Source organism: Stegastes partitus, unplaced genomic scaffold (genome assembly GCF_000690725.1).
Source record: "Stegastes partitus isolate 25-593 unplaced genomic scaffold, Stegastes_partitus-1.0.2 Scaffold3641, whole genome shotgun sequence".
Lineage (NCBI taxonomy): Eukaryota > Metazoa > Chordata > Actinopteri > Pomacentridae > Stegastes > Stegastes partitus.
The window spans coordinates 19,785-37,399 of record NW_007581372.1 but is presented as its reverse complement, the minus strand read 5'-3'; the positions used below and the strand labels follow the sequence as shown (position 1 = coordinate 37,399).

Here is a 17,615-nt window from a genome sequence, read left to right as displayed (position 1 = left end):
AGATTAAATTACATCTAAACCCCAAAAGGAGAGCAAGTGTTGTAGACCGGTGACAGACTTGAAAGACAAAACACTAACAGACTTGGGTTGATCATACTTAAATGAGTTTATCATATTTGAATGGGTTTACGGTTGAGATTGTGTACAGGTTTATACCTCCACGGGAGGTTTGAAGGAGGCGGGGTGCGTGTTATATGCCAGGCTCTTGCCGTCGCCTTGCTCTTTAACGCGTAATAGGACCTGGACATCCTCACTGTACTGATTGCTGTTGGCCTCCTCGTAACGCTCCATCCACGTTTTGATCTTGTTCTCCCACAGAGACGGGTGCTCTGCCGGCTCCTGCTCTGGAGCTGCACCCTGAGAAAAACAGCACAGTTGTTACTTATGGCTCAAGTTTTAACAACAAACTCCTACAGGATTCTTTGGACAGGGGCTGCGTGTTGCTATTGTGAGTTTACCTTTACTCTAGAGGATTTTCTGGACCCCTCTCTGAAGGCCTGCCAGAGAAGAGAAGAAATTGAATGTTAATAGCAGTTCAAGCATGTCATGTATATAATGTGCTTTTATTATAAATAAATATAGGTGACCTTCTTAGCTCTTGCAGAGGTTGCTGGAGGCTCTTTTTCACCACTCTTTTTACGCTTTTTATCAGCCTGCTTATTGCCGAGGCGCCCGGTAGTCAGGGTGATGGTGGTAGGCGTGTGTTGGAAGGTGGAGTAGAGCTCTAGCGGAACCTCGTCTCCACTCTCTGTAGCACTGGTGTCCCCATCTGAATAAGCAAATAAGTTATTAGGAGAGAGTACTGAACAAAGACATACAAGTACATACAAAGCTATAAAAAGCTACAGCTGCTGCAGCCAAAACAAAAGCTAGCCAAGTTATGATAATGGAAGATAACACATATTACAGCCTAAAATAAGAAAATTACAGTTTGTTACTTGTCCAGCAGGTGTCAGTATGTCCCAGGCCCAGGCTTGCTAAAATCTGGCTGGCCTGCAAGGGGAGGAGGCTGCTCCCTGACACAGCCTATAACCTGCTATGTTCATTAACAAGCTGGCCATTTACTGCAGCAAGGAAGTCACTAAAAGCAGAACTGAAGCATTTATCTCTGGACTCTCAAAGAAAACTCCTAACACTTCATAACTCACACTGGGGAATGCCAAAGCAACAACCTAGTCTCTGCATTTTATCCAACTTCAAGTCAATATACTGCAAGTTTGTTGAGATTTTAAAGAAAAGCTAGGATCTGAAGCAATCCTGATGAAGACCAGAGCCTGCGTATGAATCAGTGCAGTCTTGCTTACCAGATAAACACTCTCTTTTCCTTGTCTGCAGCAGGATGGCCCTCTCTCTGTCCAGGTGTCGTGGTTGGCAGCGTTCACACAGGTAGGTCTCAGGAATGTTCTGTCGGTCGATACCCATGCAGTCTATGTGCTGCCAGGCACTAAGAAAAGTGTTGAAAAAACGTCTTAGATTAACTTTTACCTCACTGTTTGAAGTTGTTACCACAGAGGTAACAGTAGTCTGAGTCATCCACTAATTGCATAATACAAAAAGATGGCAAAGGGTAATGTCAAATAACAAAACAACTCGATGAAAAAGGCTTGTGACTACTTGTGTTAACTGGAATCTTACCTGCACTTGTCACAACAGATCATGTAGCCATCATCATGAGTGAAGCCACAGATGCAACGGGTGATGTCAGCCCCGTAGCTGCCATCCTCTGAGGTGCTGAGCGTGGTGCCCCTGGATGCTTCGTCCTGCCCCCCAGGAACAAAAAGCCCCCCCTCTCCTTGTCGGATCAGCATGGAGGGTGGAGGGGAGGCCGGCGGCGTAGGTGGGGGCCGCGCCCCATAGTTATGGTCCTGATGGAAGATGTACAGGTCATGTAGTGTATGCAAATGTTTCTTAGCATACTTTCAAGTATACAAAACAAAATGGCTATGCATCGATCAACTGAACATTAACTGTACAACCAACCTTTCCCAAAAATGAATCACTATGTGGTACATGAATCAATATTTACTCACCTTTTACAAAAAGGCCAAAATGTGCTGGCTACAGCTTCTCAAATGTGGAATTTTTCTGTATTTGTCATACAAGATAATGACCTGCATATGTTTTGGACCAACAGGGTTTTGCACGGTTGGTCAAACAAACAAAAAGATCTGAGGGCTGTACTACGAAGTGAGATTAGTGGGTATGTTGAGCTTAAAACCAGAGTTTTCAGAGTCATGAAGGTGGCTCTCTTTAAACCTGCTAGTCCTCCATGGTAACTGATGCTGTGGAGCTAACGTGGTCGGGAGCAGGTTATGCTCAGAATTTCGGATTTAAATAGGCTGGAAAGAGCGTCTCCCTTTAACCAGATCGTTTACTGATTATTTATGAGTGATACAGATTCTCAGCTGAGGGAATATGTTTTATCTGCAAACATGCTGAGTTGTGTGTTACTAATATCACTGAATGGAGCCATGTAGTTAGCGCCACACACTGTATATATTGCGTTGCCATGGGAACCAGACGTGTATTTAGTTGGCGATGCAGAAATCCCATGAATATGTTTTTATGTTTGGCTCTGATTTGCTGTCAAATCCGTTTACTCAGCTGGTACTGCAGCTGATAGAAAACAGATGAGAAAATGTATTATTCTGCTGGTATTTATTAGAGAATATTCAATCAATAACAAAAATTTCACTCTGATTGGGCCAAAAATTTAAGTGATCTCCTGCATTATGGGACAGTGTCAGACCTAAATGCACTTCAATACAAGATCATGTTTAAATATATGAAGTTTAAAGTTTAACTTTAACGTGCAGCTGTCTGTTGGAAATAAGCGGCTGCATCGGTGAAATATTATATACTACGCATGTTTAACAGTTTTCTACCGGCATTTCTGTCTTGCACCATTTGCAGTAGCGGCGCTTTTTACTGTCCTAATTTTTAAAATATTCCTCATTGTTTTCTGTGAAAACAATGTGTTGACTGAAGGAGCTGCACACGATCGTTTCATTTTGTGCAGAAGAAGAGTCACGTGACGTGCCAAACGCCCCCTTTTCATGCGAACGCGCACAGAGTTTGAGGCAGAAAGTCTGACTTGACAAAGACAGCTGACAACCACCTTCGTGATAGTCATTATCCCTGATTGCCGCTTTCGTTTTTGTCGAGCCGGCTTGCACAAAGAAAGCCCGGATATGTCAAACTTGCTTTGGAGTATACCCCTCTGAAGGCATCAACTTCACCATTTTTCACTATTTTCTGACATATTATAAACAATACAAATAATTGAAAGAAGAATTCTACTAATGAATTGATAATAGAAATAATTATTACTTGGAGCCAGAGTATAAAGCAGTACAGACAATTTTGGTTCAGTTCAGTTCAGCACACGGCAATATTGAACTGCAGGTTAAACAGGATCTGGCAATGCTGCACTCAGTTATTAAAGAGAGGGAGGGTTCAAGGCAGGTTTAGGTGATACCTTTGCAGTTCTCAATATAAAATGCCAATGTCATCTCCTGGGATCCTTTCACTGGTGTTTTTTTTTTTTTGCTATATAAATGACTGGATAGTGAGGCAGTTCAAGTTAGATGCATTATAGCTGTGGCTTTGAAAACGAGACAGGAACAAGCTTTGTAATCTCAAAGAGATGCATGTTGCTCTCAATCCAGAAAATGCTTCAGTATGTGGTGCTGGAGCAGCTGCCACTTTTAATTTGAACAGTGATGTTGCAAACTTGACACAGGATGGTTTATGGAACAATTTCCATATCACTCAACTAAAATGACTACCTCTCTTCGGTGTGATTTTGTTGTCAGCTACTACTGACATTATTCACGTGTTTTTAACCGGCAAAGCTCAAGGATACAGCAACAACAGCTCACGTTACTGCCACGACTCCAGAGAGAACCAATACTCACTGCTAACACTCGTGTTGTTTGAGACAACAAATGAAGCACATGTCTTGATTTTGCAATTTAGGCATTTTTCACGTTGGGGAAAAAAGGAAAACTTAAAGTAATGCAATGGAACACTCTGCCTCAATTAAAAGTATGTAGAGGAGTGTGTATACTCACAGCGTAAGGCAGGCCAATGTAACTGTGGGAATGGTGAGAACTGCTGCTGTAAATCTGGTGCGGGTAGCTGGACTTCTCCACCACCACAGGGCTGGCCTCCACCGATTCTGGTCTGTTGAACAGCAAGACAAACAAAGAATAAAAACTACTGTAAAGTGAATAACACTGATAACAAGGTTACACAGAGGAACTCAGGCATTGTTTCTGTACAACAGCGTGAGTGTGAGAGTGTGTGTGTGTGTGTGTGTGTGTGTGTGTGTGTGTGTGTGTGTCAAGAACGGTTAGCAGGGATGCAGGGTAGCTGCTGGTGGTCACAGAGGTGTATAATGGCCAGAAAAGGAATAAGGATGCTTGCTATGGTTATGACAATCACACTGTCAGGAGGACAGGAGCAGTACAAGCCCACTACAAACCACACAACAGAGTACCTTCTGTCATGTCACCTTAGCTAGATGGCTCTAGCTTGAGAGCTGAGGCAAATAAGAGACATGCCAAAATCTAGCAGTTTTTTTCCCCATCCCTGAACTCACATTTACAAGTCAGACAATCACAAAAAAAACACATGCTTCCTCTTACTCACACAAAACAACAAACGTGCAATCATTTTTTTCAAGCGTATTCATACCAAACCAGTAGATCCACTTTACCCAGGATCATAGAGCAGTTGTGAAGAGAGCCTGTTTGACCGTTTCAGACCAATCCACCCTTATTATGACATTATTAATTCTATTCTTTAGTTGCTGAGGAGGTGTTCTATGAGAAAAGGGAAGTGGAACTGGCAAAACGGATGACATGAGGCAAGACGGTCAGGAATGAAGAGGGAAGAAAAAGAAAAGATGGAAAAAGATATAGAGTGTTTAAGGTACGGTGTAGTAGCTATGCAAATGCGAGAAAGAACACTGACATGTGTAAATGGTTCAATCATGGGAAAACACATTCGATCCTTCACTTTTCACAGAGTTCTAATCCAAGGTCAGAGGCATACAAGAACAATCAAGAGAACTGCCAGAAGGTTTCCTCAAACAAGGCAAAATATACAGAAAAAAGCTCACGAAGCATACCGGACTGCCTACCGTGTATACTCAGTAAGATTAGCACCAATGACGATGAGTACTTTGATCAGGCCACACATGGCACTGTGAGACTGTGACTCCATAACAGATATATTGCTAAGCTCACATTAAAGACAGTAGTACACTGTAAAGCTGCAACCCCATAAGGAAATATAGAAGATAATTATGCCGCTGGAACAAGTATTAATGGCACAACTGAACACTGAAATTTTAAACAGAAGATAAGAACATATTTCACCCTGTGTCCTTCTTTCTCATTTCTTACTTTCCCTCCTACATTGAACCTTTTATAAATGAGCCTTAAGGTAAGTTGGTGTTACAGTACCTGCGTGAGCCCTTCTCAGCCCTATTGCTCTTCTTGCATGCCGAAAGAGCACTGTGCAACACTTCCTGTGTGTATTGCCGCTCAACTATTCACTGTCAAAGTGAAAACGTAAGTGCATGCATGAAGTCCGGAGGCGGATCCAGGGTAAGGTGTGTGTGTGTGTGTGTGTGTACATGCACACACACACACACACACACACACACAACAGATTAACTGCCACACACACACATTAATTTGCCTTGATGTTAGTGTGCAGTGAGTTCAAAGACAGAGGGAAAATATAAAATCTGAGTGTACTCATTCACTTTTTCCCATTAATGATTAACCAGACCAAAGTCTACACTTTATAATACAGTGATTTAAGATCTGGTCAAGGCTTGTATCATTCAGTGGAGGAACTGCTTTTTTTATAGGGTGAACAGAACTATTTCAAAATGGCCTTTTGTACTCTTTCAGTTTGAAGTTGAAATCAGGGTGAGAGACAGAAAGGACACACAACACTTGTGTCTAAGGCAGTAAAAGACAGGTAAAAGTGAGCCAGCCTGTTCAGTGGGAAGGAAGTAAGCGTGTTTGAATATTTGTGTGCATAGCTTAAGGGTTTGTATCATTCATGTCTCCACTCCTATGAAGTGGAAAGGAGGGACTAGAGAGTCAAAGTACACATAAGTGGGAGGGTTGTAGACATACAGTCAGTCATGATCATGCTGCAACAAAAGCCAGTATGGCCATGTTGTGCACACGAAAAGCGGGTGAGTGCGAGAAAGACGGTGGAAAGAAGAGAGACTCTTTGCGACTTAGAGTTTAATTTAAGGTGGCAGTTAGGTATGCTCCATTTATAGCTCATTAATGTCATGAGCATTTAAAAAGGAACAGATGTCATTTAGACAGCAAACACCTCCTGAGAGATGGTGAAGAGGCAGAGTGGACAAGCATGAAGAATGGAGAGATCAACAGCAGGAGAGAAAAAGAGCAGCCCCGAACAGCCAGAGGCAACGCCTTCACTCCTGAAGAGCTCCCACTTGCTGCCATGGCAACACTACGTATTCTGTCAGCGTGCGCGCGCACGCTGGGCTCTGTGTGTCACCGTGGACACACACACTGCATTAGCCAACAGCTGGTCACGCTGCTGCAGACTTCAGGGGGACGTGGAAAGGACGTGACGCTTTTTCTCTGGTGAGTAGCCAGCCCGCTGTTCCAGACTCAGCTGGCACAGTCACAATTCTCCACAGAGCTGTGTGTGTATGTGCGTGTCCAGCTACGCTCTGGTCCCTCTGGTCTGGATGGGACCTGCGCAACAGCAGGTGGAACCCCCTTTCAAGCTTGTTATCTGCTTTTGAATAAATCTGCAGCAGGCAATCGGACACAGAGCGCAGACGGACAAAGAACAAGTGAGAGAGTCAAGGCAAGGGGCTTACTCCTACCCCCGATGGCAGCAGAGCTCTGTGGAGAAGAGGAGGGGGTTGGGGGGACGCGGTGGGACTGTTTAAGACGCCATTTCTATGTGAGGACCACCTGTCACTCAGGACAGTGACCATGGCAACAGGCCCTGCGCAGTGCACAGAGGAGGGAGGGGAGCGAGGGGCAGATACCATGGCAACACAAGCTGTCACGGCAACAGCTCTGATGAAGGCAGAGGGGAGGGCTCTCCCTCTTTTAAAGAGACACGAGCCCCTCCATAAGTAGATGACGTGTGTTATTCTTTAGTCATACGCGAACCTCTTGCTTCATTTATTTGACCAGAAAAAGCCACGGCAATGTCCTTGACAAGAATATAGGAAACAGAGAGGAGGGGCAATAGGAAGCTTGTTGCCATGGCTCCATGCACCATTTCTGCTTCACTGACTGAATGCAGTGCACACATGTGCAAACATCAAGCTACAGCATTAGACAAGGATCAAGGAAAATCGTGTTTGGTGCTTCTGTATACTCCACACAGTGTTATAAACACAGTCTGCACACATTCATCTACATTCTGGGCTTACAGCCAGTTTCACATGGGTAGATGTAGTTAATAGCTCAACATTGTGAATGTCTACATCATGGGCAAAAGTTGAGTGCAATCAATGGCAAGACTGGACTATCCATTAGAGCAGATACTAGAGGGGCCCTGCTTCCTGCAAATTCCTTTCCCATTAACAGTAACTTTGTAAACATATGAGGAGAGATCTGGCTGGAAAGAGAAATGACTAACGAAATGATAGAACTGCTTTAGACATTATAGAGGGCATGTTGAGGCATATGCAGAGAGGGGGACAGAAAAATCATTCTCCATCAAATAAGAGTGTGTAGTGCTTGTAAATGAAACCAAAGAGGGGTGACAGATGAGAACAGAGGCAGCCAGAAGGTCAAAGGTGGGGGGAGCGAAACTGAGAATGAAGCATTGGCAATGACAAACACCAAAGATGGTATCGAAGTATGAATTAGGAGGAAATGAGTTCGTGAGGAGGCATCAAAGGTGTGAACAATGAATGCCTGGTGTTACTCACTCTGAGCCCGCAGCCATGTCCAGGTATGAGGTGTCTGCTGTGTCCACCCCCACTGGGATGACTATGCTCATGACGTTCTCTGCTGATCAGTTCTTGTCCTACTGAGTCCAGAGAAAGGGAGTCCAAAACACTGAGGCATGCCAGCCACAGCAGTCATTGCAGACATCTAAGTGCATCCACAAGGCCTGAACATATAGGAGAAGATGAAAGGAAACAGCAGACAAACAAGAGAGGGAACAAAAAAAATAGCTGTTAGTATCTTGCAGCAGCAAAATTTCTACCATAAATTGATGTTCACTTAAACAATTTTATTTCTGTCATTCCATAAACAAAGAACAAAGCAAGGCTTAAGTATCCAGCAAACCTGAAACTACACATCATAGTGAAAATAGGGTATTTCCAGCATACGCAAATGTATGATTCATACTTTCAGATCAAGAAAAGTCTTTGACAGAGATGGGGTTGCCAGGAATTCCCCCCTCCCCGACAAAGCTACTAAGCGGAGGTTATTGACTGATGAAAAGCAGAATACGCTATTGTAAGGTGAAGCCTGTGCTGCTGCTGTGAACTGCGCTAAGGCGACCTCTACACACTATCTGTCAGGAATACATAAGGCTGCACTGTAAGAAAGCTCCCACAAAGGGGAGCAAGAGAACACAGCAGCCAGCCGCCATGAAAGGAGGGAGGAAAATGCAACACAGAGGCCATTTTTCCCCCCTTCGACTAAGGAGGACTGCTCTATTCTAACCACTCACAAACACATTCAATAAAAGAGACACACAAAATCAAGTAACTGCACTGTATTTGCACATCCACACATTTTATTGATAGGAAAGCTTGTGTTTTTATTATTGCTACAGTTAGCATCTCTAGCATGGAAGCTGCTGAATGATCAAGACATTAATAATTGACTACTTCAGGTGTCAGGCAATGCATGTAGTGTCCCTTTGGTCCCCAACTGGGAGGTTGGCTGGCCTAATAAATTATATCCTGGAAATAATATGGATGGGAATATTATGCCATGTATTTGTATCTGATGTGATTCCAGACGGGAGCATATGTGTCAGTGTGGCTGCCCCTGATACAGAGAGCTCTGTTGATAAGCGGGATTAGTGGGAGGGACAGATGCTGAGACAAAATAGGCTGGAGGTCACACCTCCGCCTGCTCATGCACACTGGGGGCAAACAAAGGCTCAGATCACGGCTCAGGGTGTAGATCGGAGAAGGGTTACAAAGCAGGGGTATGCCATGTATTGAGTAGGGGCATACTTCACACACTTCGCAAGCAATAACACACTCTCACAACAAAACGTGTCGCTGCATGCCTATGAGGTTCTGTGTGGCAAGAATGCGTCTAAGCATGTCCTCTACAGCACTAACACAACTGCATGTCTACACACACGTAGTGTCTCTCTCCAGGAAAGCTGTATTTCATGACCAAGCTAGACACTTTAACTTAGACTGCACAGCTTCTGTCAAGGAAACGCTCACTGTTAACAGTGAGAAACACAAACAGGAAACTTTTTAAATAGGCTCAACAGTCACAAGAGCAATTTCAGGTTCTAATTCACCCAAATACAATATTTGAGCCAGCAGGACTGGCGAGAGCCTCACAGACATGACAGCTGTCAGCTCCAGGCCTAATTAATAGGAGGAAGAAGACCCCTGTGAGTTTGTGTGTCAGCCAAGGCAACTAATGGGATCAATTTTCAAATTCTCTTCTGAATCTGTATGCAGTGACTGGGTTAGATAGCATGGCTACATCACAGGCTGGGACATTTCATGATGGAAGCTGATGTAACCAGAACAATTTCTTTCAACAAGGATACGGCAGGTTGCCAAAAACACTGAAATGAGAGACCCCCTCCTCCTTCTTTGTTTTATCAAAGAGGCCCAGTATTTTTTAGCACTGCTAATGTAGCTTCTCTCCAAAGCAGCCAGTTTGTTTCCTTGTCCACCATGTTTGTCTCCACTTCGTCCAGCGAACCCTGCCGTCACTAGTAAGGAATGCACACACAAGCTCACGTTCACAAGTGTAACCCCCCTCCACTCATGCAAACAGACAGATAACCCCTCGCCCTGTCCTTTCAAACATTCTTCTATGAGGAGGCTCTCAGGGCAGTGAGCAAACATATGTGCACTGTGCTGCAGCCAGACTCAAGCAAAACTGACAAAAGTCGGGTGAAAAAAAGAAAAACAAGTACAGTACAGCAACATTCCTGACTAAATCTGAGCTCCACTGTGACTGCCTCTGCCTGCTCCTCCTACTTCCTCTAGAAGAGCTGTCCATCACCCTGGAGAAACGCAGCCAAAGAAAGGGGGAAAAAAACACTCCCCCCCCCCCACCTTCCTGTGCCCAGTCACCCCGCCCAGGCGGATTTCTCCCTCCTCTGTGCACTTCCTAAATAAACCTGAGACAGTAACGCAGAACCGAGGGGAAGGGGAGTGTCGCAGACACAGTTCCTAATTACAAGAGGGCCGGGAGAGACCATTTAAAGCCACCTTTGGTTAAATCCACTGCTGTTATGGAAACACATGAAGAGCATGGGGTGGGGAAAACGGGGAACATGCACAGGGTAGGGTGAGTAGAACAAGGACACAAACATAGGAGGGAAAAAATAAACATATATATATATACACACACACCAAAAGCAGATATTAGTAAAACAAGCCACAGAGTGGAAGTGGTTTACAATTTCTGGGTGTCTGATTTCACGAAAGCTGTACACCTTTCAGTTGCTCACTGAATGGATTTCCTTGCGCTATAGGAAGCTTTAGAAAATCACCACAGCCCCTCCATTTGAGAGGGCAGTGGTGTGGGGGAGGTGTACATGGGGACTGACAGTGATGCTACACAGACCAGACCTGGGTGGACTCTGGGTGGCAGAGTGGAGCACATAGCATAACCCAGTCTCTCCATTCTCCTCCTTCCCTCCCTCAGCTAGGGGACACAGTCACGTCATTGTGTAGGGAATAGCTATCCTTTTAAGACAGAACTGCACTGAAGTCGGTGAGGGAAAACCCATACCATCATATTCAAATTATTCCGCTACAGACAACAGCTTCCCTCTCTCCTCAGCTTATTACCGTTGCTCTATGTGTAACAGTGTTTTCCTTCTTGCTTTCACAGCCAAGTCTCAGCAAATTATGTTTTTCGATAAGTGGGAGGAGCAAAACAAAATGAGGGATTCCAACTGAATCCCACAGCCCCCACTGCCAAGCTGATGTGACTTCACACCATCCTCATAGCTAGCTGCAGTGACTCAGCTCAGAAACTGATAAAACAAACTCATACAAATACAGTCATCTACACAGGAAGCATGACCCAGATGGAATGCAGGCCTGGCCCTCTTTTTCACGGTATGTACCGTGGGACACATTGCATCTGCCTTGTCCTTCATAAATCAGTGTGCCCATGGCTGCCAGCGCTCCCTCTGCACTGGAGCAGTGAAGGTGAAGTCATACATCAATACAGCAGGGGATATGGATGTGAATGTCCACACAAGCAATTTTTGTTGCCACAAAAGTAAGTACGTTGTAGCATGTGCATAACAATACCTCATCAGATTGTGAAGACAAGTCTGCTTAAATGTCAATTAGGAAAACTAATGCTGCTGTGTTTAATTCTCCTAACTAGCAACTAGTACACAATATAGGCTAAGGGACAGCAGTGCAGCACGCTGATGGAAATGCAACGTAGCGGTCATTCATGAGTGACTTACAACAGTCTTACATCTGCTGCCTGTTTAGCTGCTTTAAGACCTTTTAAACGACCAAGGTGTTACAAAATTATGTGATGATAAGATGCAAGACAAATAATGTAACAAAAAAGTCCAAGTATCAAAATCAAAACAATGTCCTCTGAGCTCAGTTCAAACAGCCAGGGAGTGAGTGAGTTAAAGGGGTCTGGCAGCAAAGCTGGGGCAGCCCTCCTGTTGTCTGAGTAATGCCTGTTCAGGAGAACCCCTGGGGCGCAATCTCTCTATCTCCCTCTCACTGCTGCTTACAGAGTCACAGCCGGACTGTGTATGATCAAGGGTGAGTTCCTTCAAACATCTGAAAATTAAATTGGTGTATATTACATCAAACCAATTCACTTTCTGCATCTTTATCTGTGTGATTGTGTTTATGAAGTCCGGTATGGTTTTGTCTGCTGGACTTGGAAAGCAGTCGTGATTAGAGACTGACAAGCAGGCACATATGCAGCTGGTACTTAATTACAGCATTTGGAGAATGCACTGCACAGCTCACTAAAATGAGAGCTGTGTGTCCATATGTGTGTAGCAAAAATGGAGAGAGGCTACTGAGCATCTACAGGGCAAAAGAACAGTAAGAGCCACTTAGGTCCCACTAAAACAGTGTTTGATTATCAATTTCACGCCTGGACCGCAGTGTTGTTACATCACCAACATCAATGACACATCCCCTCTTTTTTCAACCCATCCTGCCTTATGCTACAACCCATAAATGCTACTGTAATACAGGTGCAGCAACAGGAAGGTTAGAGAGGTGTACTAGGGCTGCAGCCTCAGCAGCTCCGGCCCTAAAGCCACCTGTCAGGGAGGCAGCTTGCTAGTTTAAAGAGGGATCTGTTACGGCCCAGCTAGCAGCACAAAAACAGGTCACCTGAGCCCTGGCTTCTCCTCCCAGCTGGGATGCCATGTGACTATGCCGGCCTCCTGAGCCAGGCAGCTTTGTCTCTGGGTCTCTGAGGGTCTGGGCACCACACATGCAAGATCACCAGAGACCAGGCAACAGCTACACAGCTTAGCTGCACATGGTGAGGTGTGCATCTACACAGACACACACTTCACCTACATAAAGGTGCTACTGTTTCAGGGATAGGAGTGCATTGTCTAGAGAGCAGGTTGGGCACAAAATCAAGAGGAGCTTTTCCAAGTAAAGGAAGATTGTCAAAAGAGAAAGCTGATGAGTCTGTGGCCTTCATCTGCCCTATCAATATGTCAATATACCAATAGACATCCTGTGCACTTGTCTGACTCCTTTATCATCTCTCGCTCTCTGTTGACCATGCTGAAAAATGAAACAGTTAGCACTCAGCTTGTGGCCATTTGATCGTATGTGTGTGTGTCTTGGAGTCTGTCTTGGGGTTAGGGTGAGAGGAAAGGTGTGTCATCTGAGACTGCCATGTCTCTATGCTGCCTGCCAGAGTGCTCTGTCCCTATGGCAGAGGGGGAGTGGCACCTCACCTCCCCTCTCCATCTCTGTTAAAAGAGCAAACAAACACACACTTTCCTGCACAAGTCCACCAAATACGCAAACAACCAGACAGGTACTTAAAATTGTGATTCCGTTATCCTGTAGACACGAAAAAAGAAATAGACATCTGAACTGAGGGCCTTGCTCCTTTACAGGGATGAACAAGATGGCCTGGGATTTGGTGTATTATGTAGCAGAGAATAATTAGGCACAGGAGGGCCTTCTCACTCACTGAGCAGAAATAAGCCCTCTACAGAGAAGACACTTTTGATACTTATTATTATTGTTAGAATTATCATTGGTCAACTAAAATTCAGCACAGCAGTGACCTTGGTAAAGGGAATAAGCTACACATACCATTCAAAAGCTTGGTGATGTTTTTGATAGGAATACTGATATGGTGACATTACACTGACACTGACCCCGTGTGATTGCAGGGGTTTTGAAGGCTTGTGTCATGCATTATTCCTGCCTCTGCTTTAGTCAAACAAGCCTGTCTGTATGATGCATCTCTGAGCACAACACTCTCACACAGTCAGTAGTAAGCTGACAACAACCCTACCTCTGCACAGAACTGGTACACAACTGTTTACAGTCATGTAAACTACATTAATATTGTTGATAGCTTGAACCATAATGTAAGCTTAAACGGAAAGACTTAGTATATGAATTTAATGTGGTATACCACTCTGTGCTTCTGCAACTTGGAAAATGCTCCACTTTCCATATAACTAGCATCAAAATTATCAGGGGTAAAGAAGAAGAAAAAAGCCTCTTGGCAAGAGTCATGAACAGGCATTTGAGCTGAACAAAATGCCAAAGTTTGTCCCACAGGGTAAAGTAGAGAAAAGCACAGCTGTGCCATAGGCTCAAAACTAGCTCCTGGAAGCAAGCTTTAATTTGCTTCCCTTCACATTGTCATTTCTAAATATTCTATAATTTTATGGTTAAACTGCAATTTTATGAAAGACTCACAAATAACCGAGTCAGAGTTTGTAAAATGAAGTCTAACGTGGGGCACATTAGCAGCAGTACATTCAATTTAAAACGTATCTTGTCGTATGGGATTGCACCGAGGCAGTCTGTCAAACTAGTATCAGAAGCAATCCAGACAGCATTTTATTTTTTTACCACTAAATACTTGGGAGTATGTGCGGTGCAACTGTGGGCTATTGTGTTATCTGTGAAAACACAAGATCAAAACAAAGACTGGGACATACCTAGCATTTTATGGCGTCTAATAAAATACTTGCCCTCAATATAAATTGCAAAAGCTGTAATTTTTTGTGACTTTTGTCTTGACTAAAAAAATGTTTAGCTGGTTTCTGTATAGTGTGTTCTACAGACTCATTAAGGCCATCATACAATCCCTCTTTTGATATTTAAATTCACATTACTCCCTATCATAAGCAACCTATACATATTCTTCAGGATTAAAAAAAATACTGGGTGCATTTCTATCATACTTGAGGGAGTAAACTGAAAACACTAAAGAGGAAATACAACCCATGTGAGTGGGGACACACTACAGCTTGTTTATGGTTAATTGGTAAAGATGATTCCTGGCAGGTGACATGCAGCAAACGAGCAAGTCGTCCAGAGACAGATTTTTGACAAAAAGCTGTCTGTGTACCATAATTATACCTTCCTAATGCTATATAAAAAGTATAGCAAGCGTTCTTACTGTGCCAATCATATTAGCGGATGTCTAATTTTCTATGACATTAATACTCGTGCACTAACGTAAAACACAAGTAATAGCATAAGCCGTGACGCATGTTACAGGGGTACTATGCAATTCGTTTTGGGAATATACAACAGCACCGGTGCTTCTTACTGTAACAAGCCATAACCCACTGCGTTACCGAGGTCTGGTCTAGATTGTTTGACGTTATTATATCCTCAACTTAAATAAAACATCATGTGTTGTGTAGTTGCTTCTCAGTGAGTATGTCGGCGCTGCAGTCAGTCCTGCCGATAGGGGTGTGGAGGGTACAACGTTGCTATTATGTTACCACAACACCCTGGTGCTGTCGCCATTTTCATAGCGCTTTTCTCAGGACGGCGAGACAATCGTGTAGCCAGGGGAGCCTCGCCATGGGAAGAAAATCCCCAAGAATGCATTCAATCGCCTCTTTCACACACTCTACCTTAAGTATCACTCTGTCGGTACAGTTTCTGTGTTGTTACCAGTAGGAGTTTTGTGAATTCGTCGAAAGCAGGGCCAGTAAGCTAAACGGCTAGCAATTATGGCCAGCATTAGCCTTTCGAAATGTAATGTTAGCAGGCTACATGTAATGGCATTCGGAGCAGTGAGACAATCGAAGCACGCACCGTCCTTAATGTGACCTTTTACATAGTTAGGCAGGAAGAGAAAGCAGACAAATGTAGCACAGCGATACTGAGAAACTCTTAATTTTGGGCCGCGAATAAAGGCCAAAAATAACCTCGGAATGCAACGACCGAGCTAGCGTTAACCAACGGAAGCTAACGACATAATGCGTAGAAGGTTACAGTTAGCACAGCAAGCTAGCACCGACACGAAACAAGTGGATTAATGCTTGGCTCGTCACAGACAGGAAAGAGCGACAACATCGGCGTTGAGAGTTAACTGCTCGGGGCAAAGCAAAGCCGATTGCACATTCATACGGTAATTTGTTTCACGTCAGGTGAAGCAACCAATTGCGACGGTATAGTTTAGCATGGCCAGGACTGCCAATCTAGATGGAGTTACAAATTGTATGAGTGGGGCGAGATGCCCAAATGGAACATCCCCTCCCCCACGCTTGCAGCATTTGAACCCAATACACCCTGAATCTAAATTAAGTGATCGCGAAATGTACTTTTAAGTCAAGTTGCAAGAAAAGAGCAGTGGTCGGTTTCTCGTTTGACATTGGACATATTCTCGAGTTCATCTTGTCATAACTGCGAATCTATAAAAACTCAGGACCCTATGAGATTACGGTATCGAGGCATTTGAGCTATTTTAACAACTGGCTTTGCTTCTACTGACTCGGACGTAGTCGACTAAATGTCCTCATATGTTTACATGCATGTAAAAGCTCATTGTTCGCCGGCTTTGAACAGTGGTATTGTATGAAATTTCGCTGAACGGAAATAATGTCCCGTGCTCTAGATGAGCAGGATGGGAGCCACCACGATACATTTAAGTTTGTAACTAATGCTAAATTTACTGTTTTCATGCTGTGTTACAGTGCTGCAAAACACTGTATTCAAGTAACATACGAAACCCAAAACTGGCGCGTTTGCTTACAATCGCTGTTACAAGGACTTTAGCCAATGTACAGTAATTTAACATGCTAGAAATTAAGCGGGTAGCGATTTATTAGGAGGTCACATCATTTACACAAAACGGATGAAACTGTGCGCAATATGGCCCGCAGTGTCACTGTGTCAAACTAAACATCCAGTGACTCCCCCTCTAGCTCTACTTATATCAAGGAAACGTGTGAAAATGTCTGCATATCGTATTTTTAAGGAGAAGTTTACTATTGTAAATGTTGTTGACTGAGTGTGTACGAAGACGTTATGCTATGGATAGATTCATGTAACTGCAGCGTTTTTGTCTTACGTTACCGATCTCGTTGATGTGTAATTTCGTTTAAGCCGGTTTTAACTATGTGACAAACAATTCTATTGATCATTAGCTATCGGGTAAATAATGTTTTGACGACTGGTGTATTGCCACACTATCAACGAAAAGTCAGAACCCTGCTCGGTCTGTGTCAAGCTAATTTGAGCTAGTAGCATGCGCTAGCTAGCAAGTGGTCTGTTGGCTTGCCAACATGATACTTGCATTGGAAACGTACCTCATATAGGTAGCTGTTTTCAGGTCTTTATTAGAATAAATACAAACGGAAAGGGCTTGGAACCTACACACCTTAATCTAACGGTGCTGATGAGGCAGCTAGCAAGCTAAACTCAGCTGATACTACAACTACGTTAGCCAGCATCAGCATGATGTGCCTAGCCAGCTAACTAAAGCCAACAATACCCTTCCAGGTCGGATTTGTGCTCACTCAATAACTAACACTTAATGCAGTTTACTTACCGTTTTATGTCCACTCTGGAGGATCTGAATAGCGAATAAGGGGACCTGGGTAAGACCCCCGTCGCTTTCCACACAGCTTCCACAACCAAAACAATACTTCTGTCCACACACTGCGGATCCCTAGCAAAGGTTTAAAATGTTTGTATTTTCACGTCTCCGCTAAAGCGTGTTTTCCTGTGAAAAATCCCTTGCCAGATGTTTTACGCGGGGACCCAAATGTGGATAGAAATAAATTCAAAACCGTTAAAACTGTGCCCTAGTCAACGGCGACTTTTAGAAATTAGATCCCCTCAAACCAGTCTCTTTTCCCTTTGCAAAAATGGCGGCCCTGCCAGGACTGCCGAGACTCCGCCTCCCCAACGAGCC

General features: G+C 44.0%; 1 protein-coding gene across 5 annotated transcripts in view; it reads right to left on the bottom strand.

The window, feature by feature from the left end:
* kmt2e (lysine (K)-specific methyltransferase 2E) overlaps positions 1 to 17,546 on the bottom strand; it is a 29,820-nt gene extending 12,274 nt beyond the window's left edge. For 4 of the 5 annotated variants that reach the window (XM_008306297.1, XM_008306298.1, XM_008306299.1 and 1 more), the window contains exons 1-8: positions 17,250 to 17,546; positions 7,958 to 8,142; positions 4,074 to 4,185; positions 1,636 to 1,865; positions 1,305 to 1,444; positions 588 to 769; positions 459 to 497; positions 157 to 357 (exon numbers count right to left, since the gene is read on the bottom strand). In XM_008306297.1, the coding sequence (XP_008304519.1) occupies positions 157 to 357; positions 459 to 497; positions 588 to 769; positions 1,305 to 1,444; positions 1,636 to 1,865; positions 4,074 to 4,185; positions 7,958 to 8,028 (975 nt within the window). In that variant the 5' untranslated portion in view covers positions 8,029 to 8,142; positions 17,250 to 17,546. Of the gene's footprint in view, positions 1 to 156; positions 358 to 458; positions 498 to 587; positions 770 to 1,304; positions 1,445 to 1,635; positions 1,866 to 4,073; positions 4,186 to 5,471; positions 5,615 to 7,957; positions 8,143 to 17,249 lie in introns of those variants that run through there. The other variant, XM_008306301.1, reaches the window with a different exon arrangement.
* Between the last annotated feature and the right edge of the window lie 69 nt (positions 17,547 to 17,615).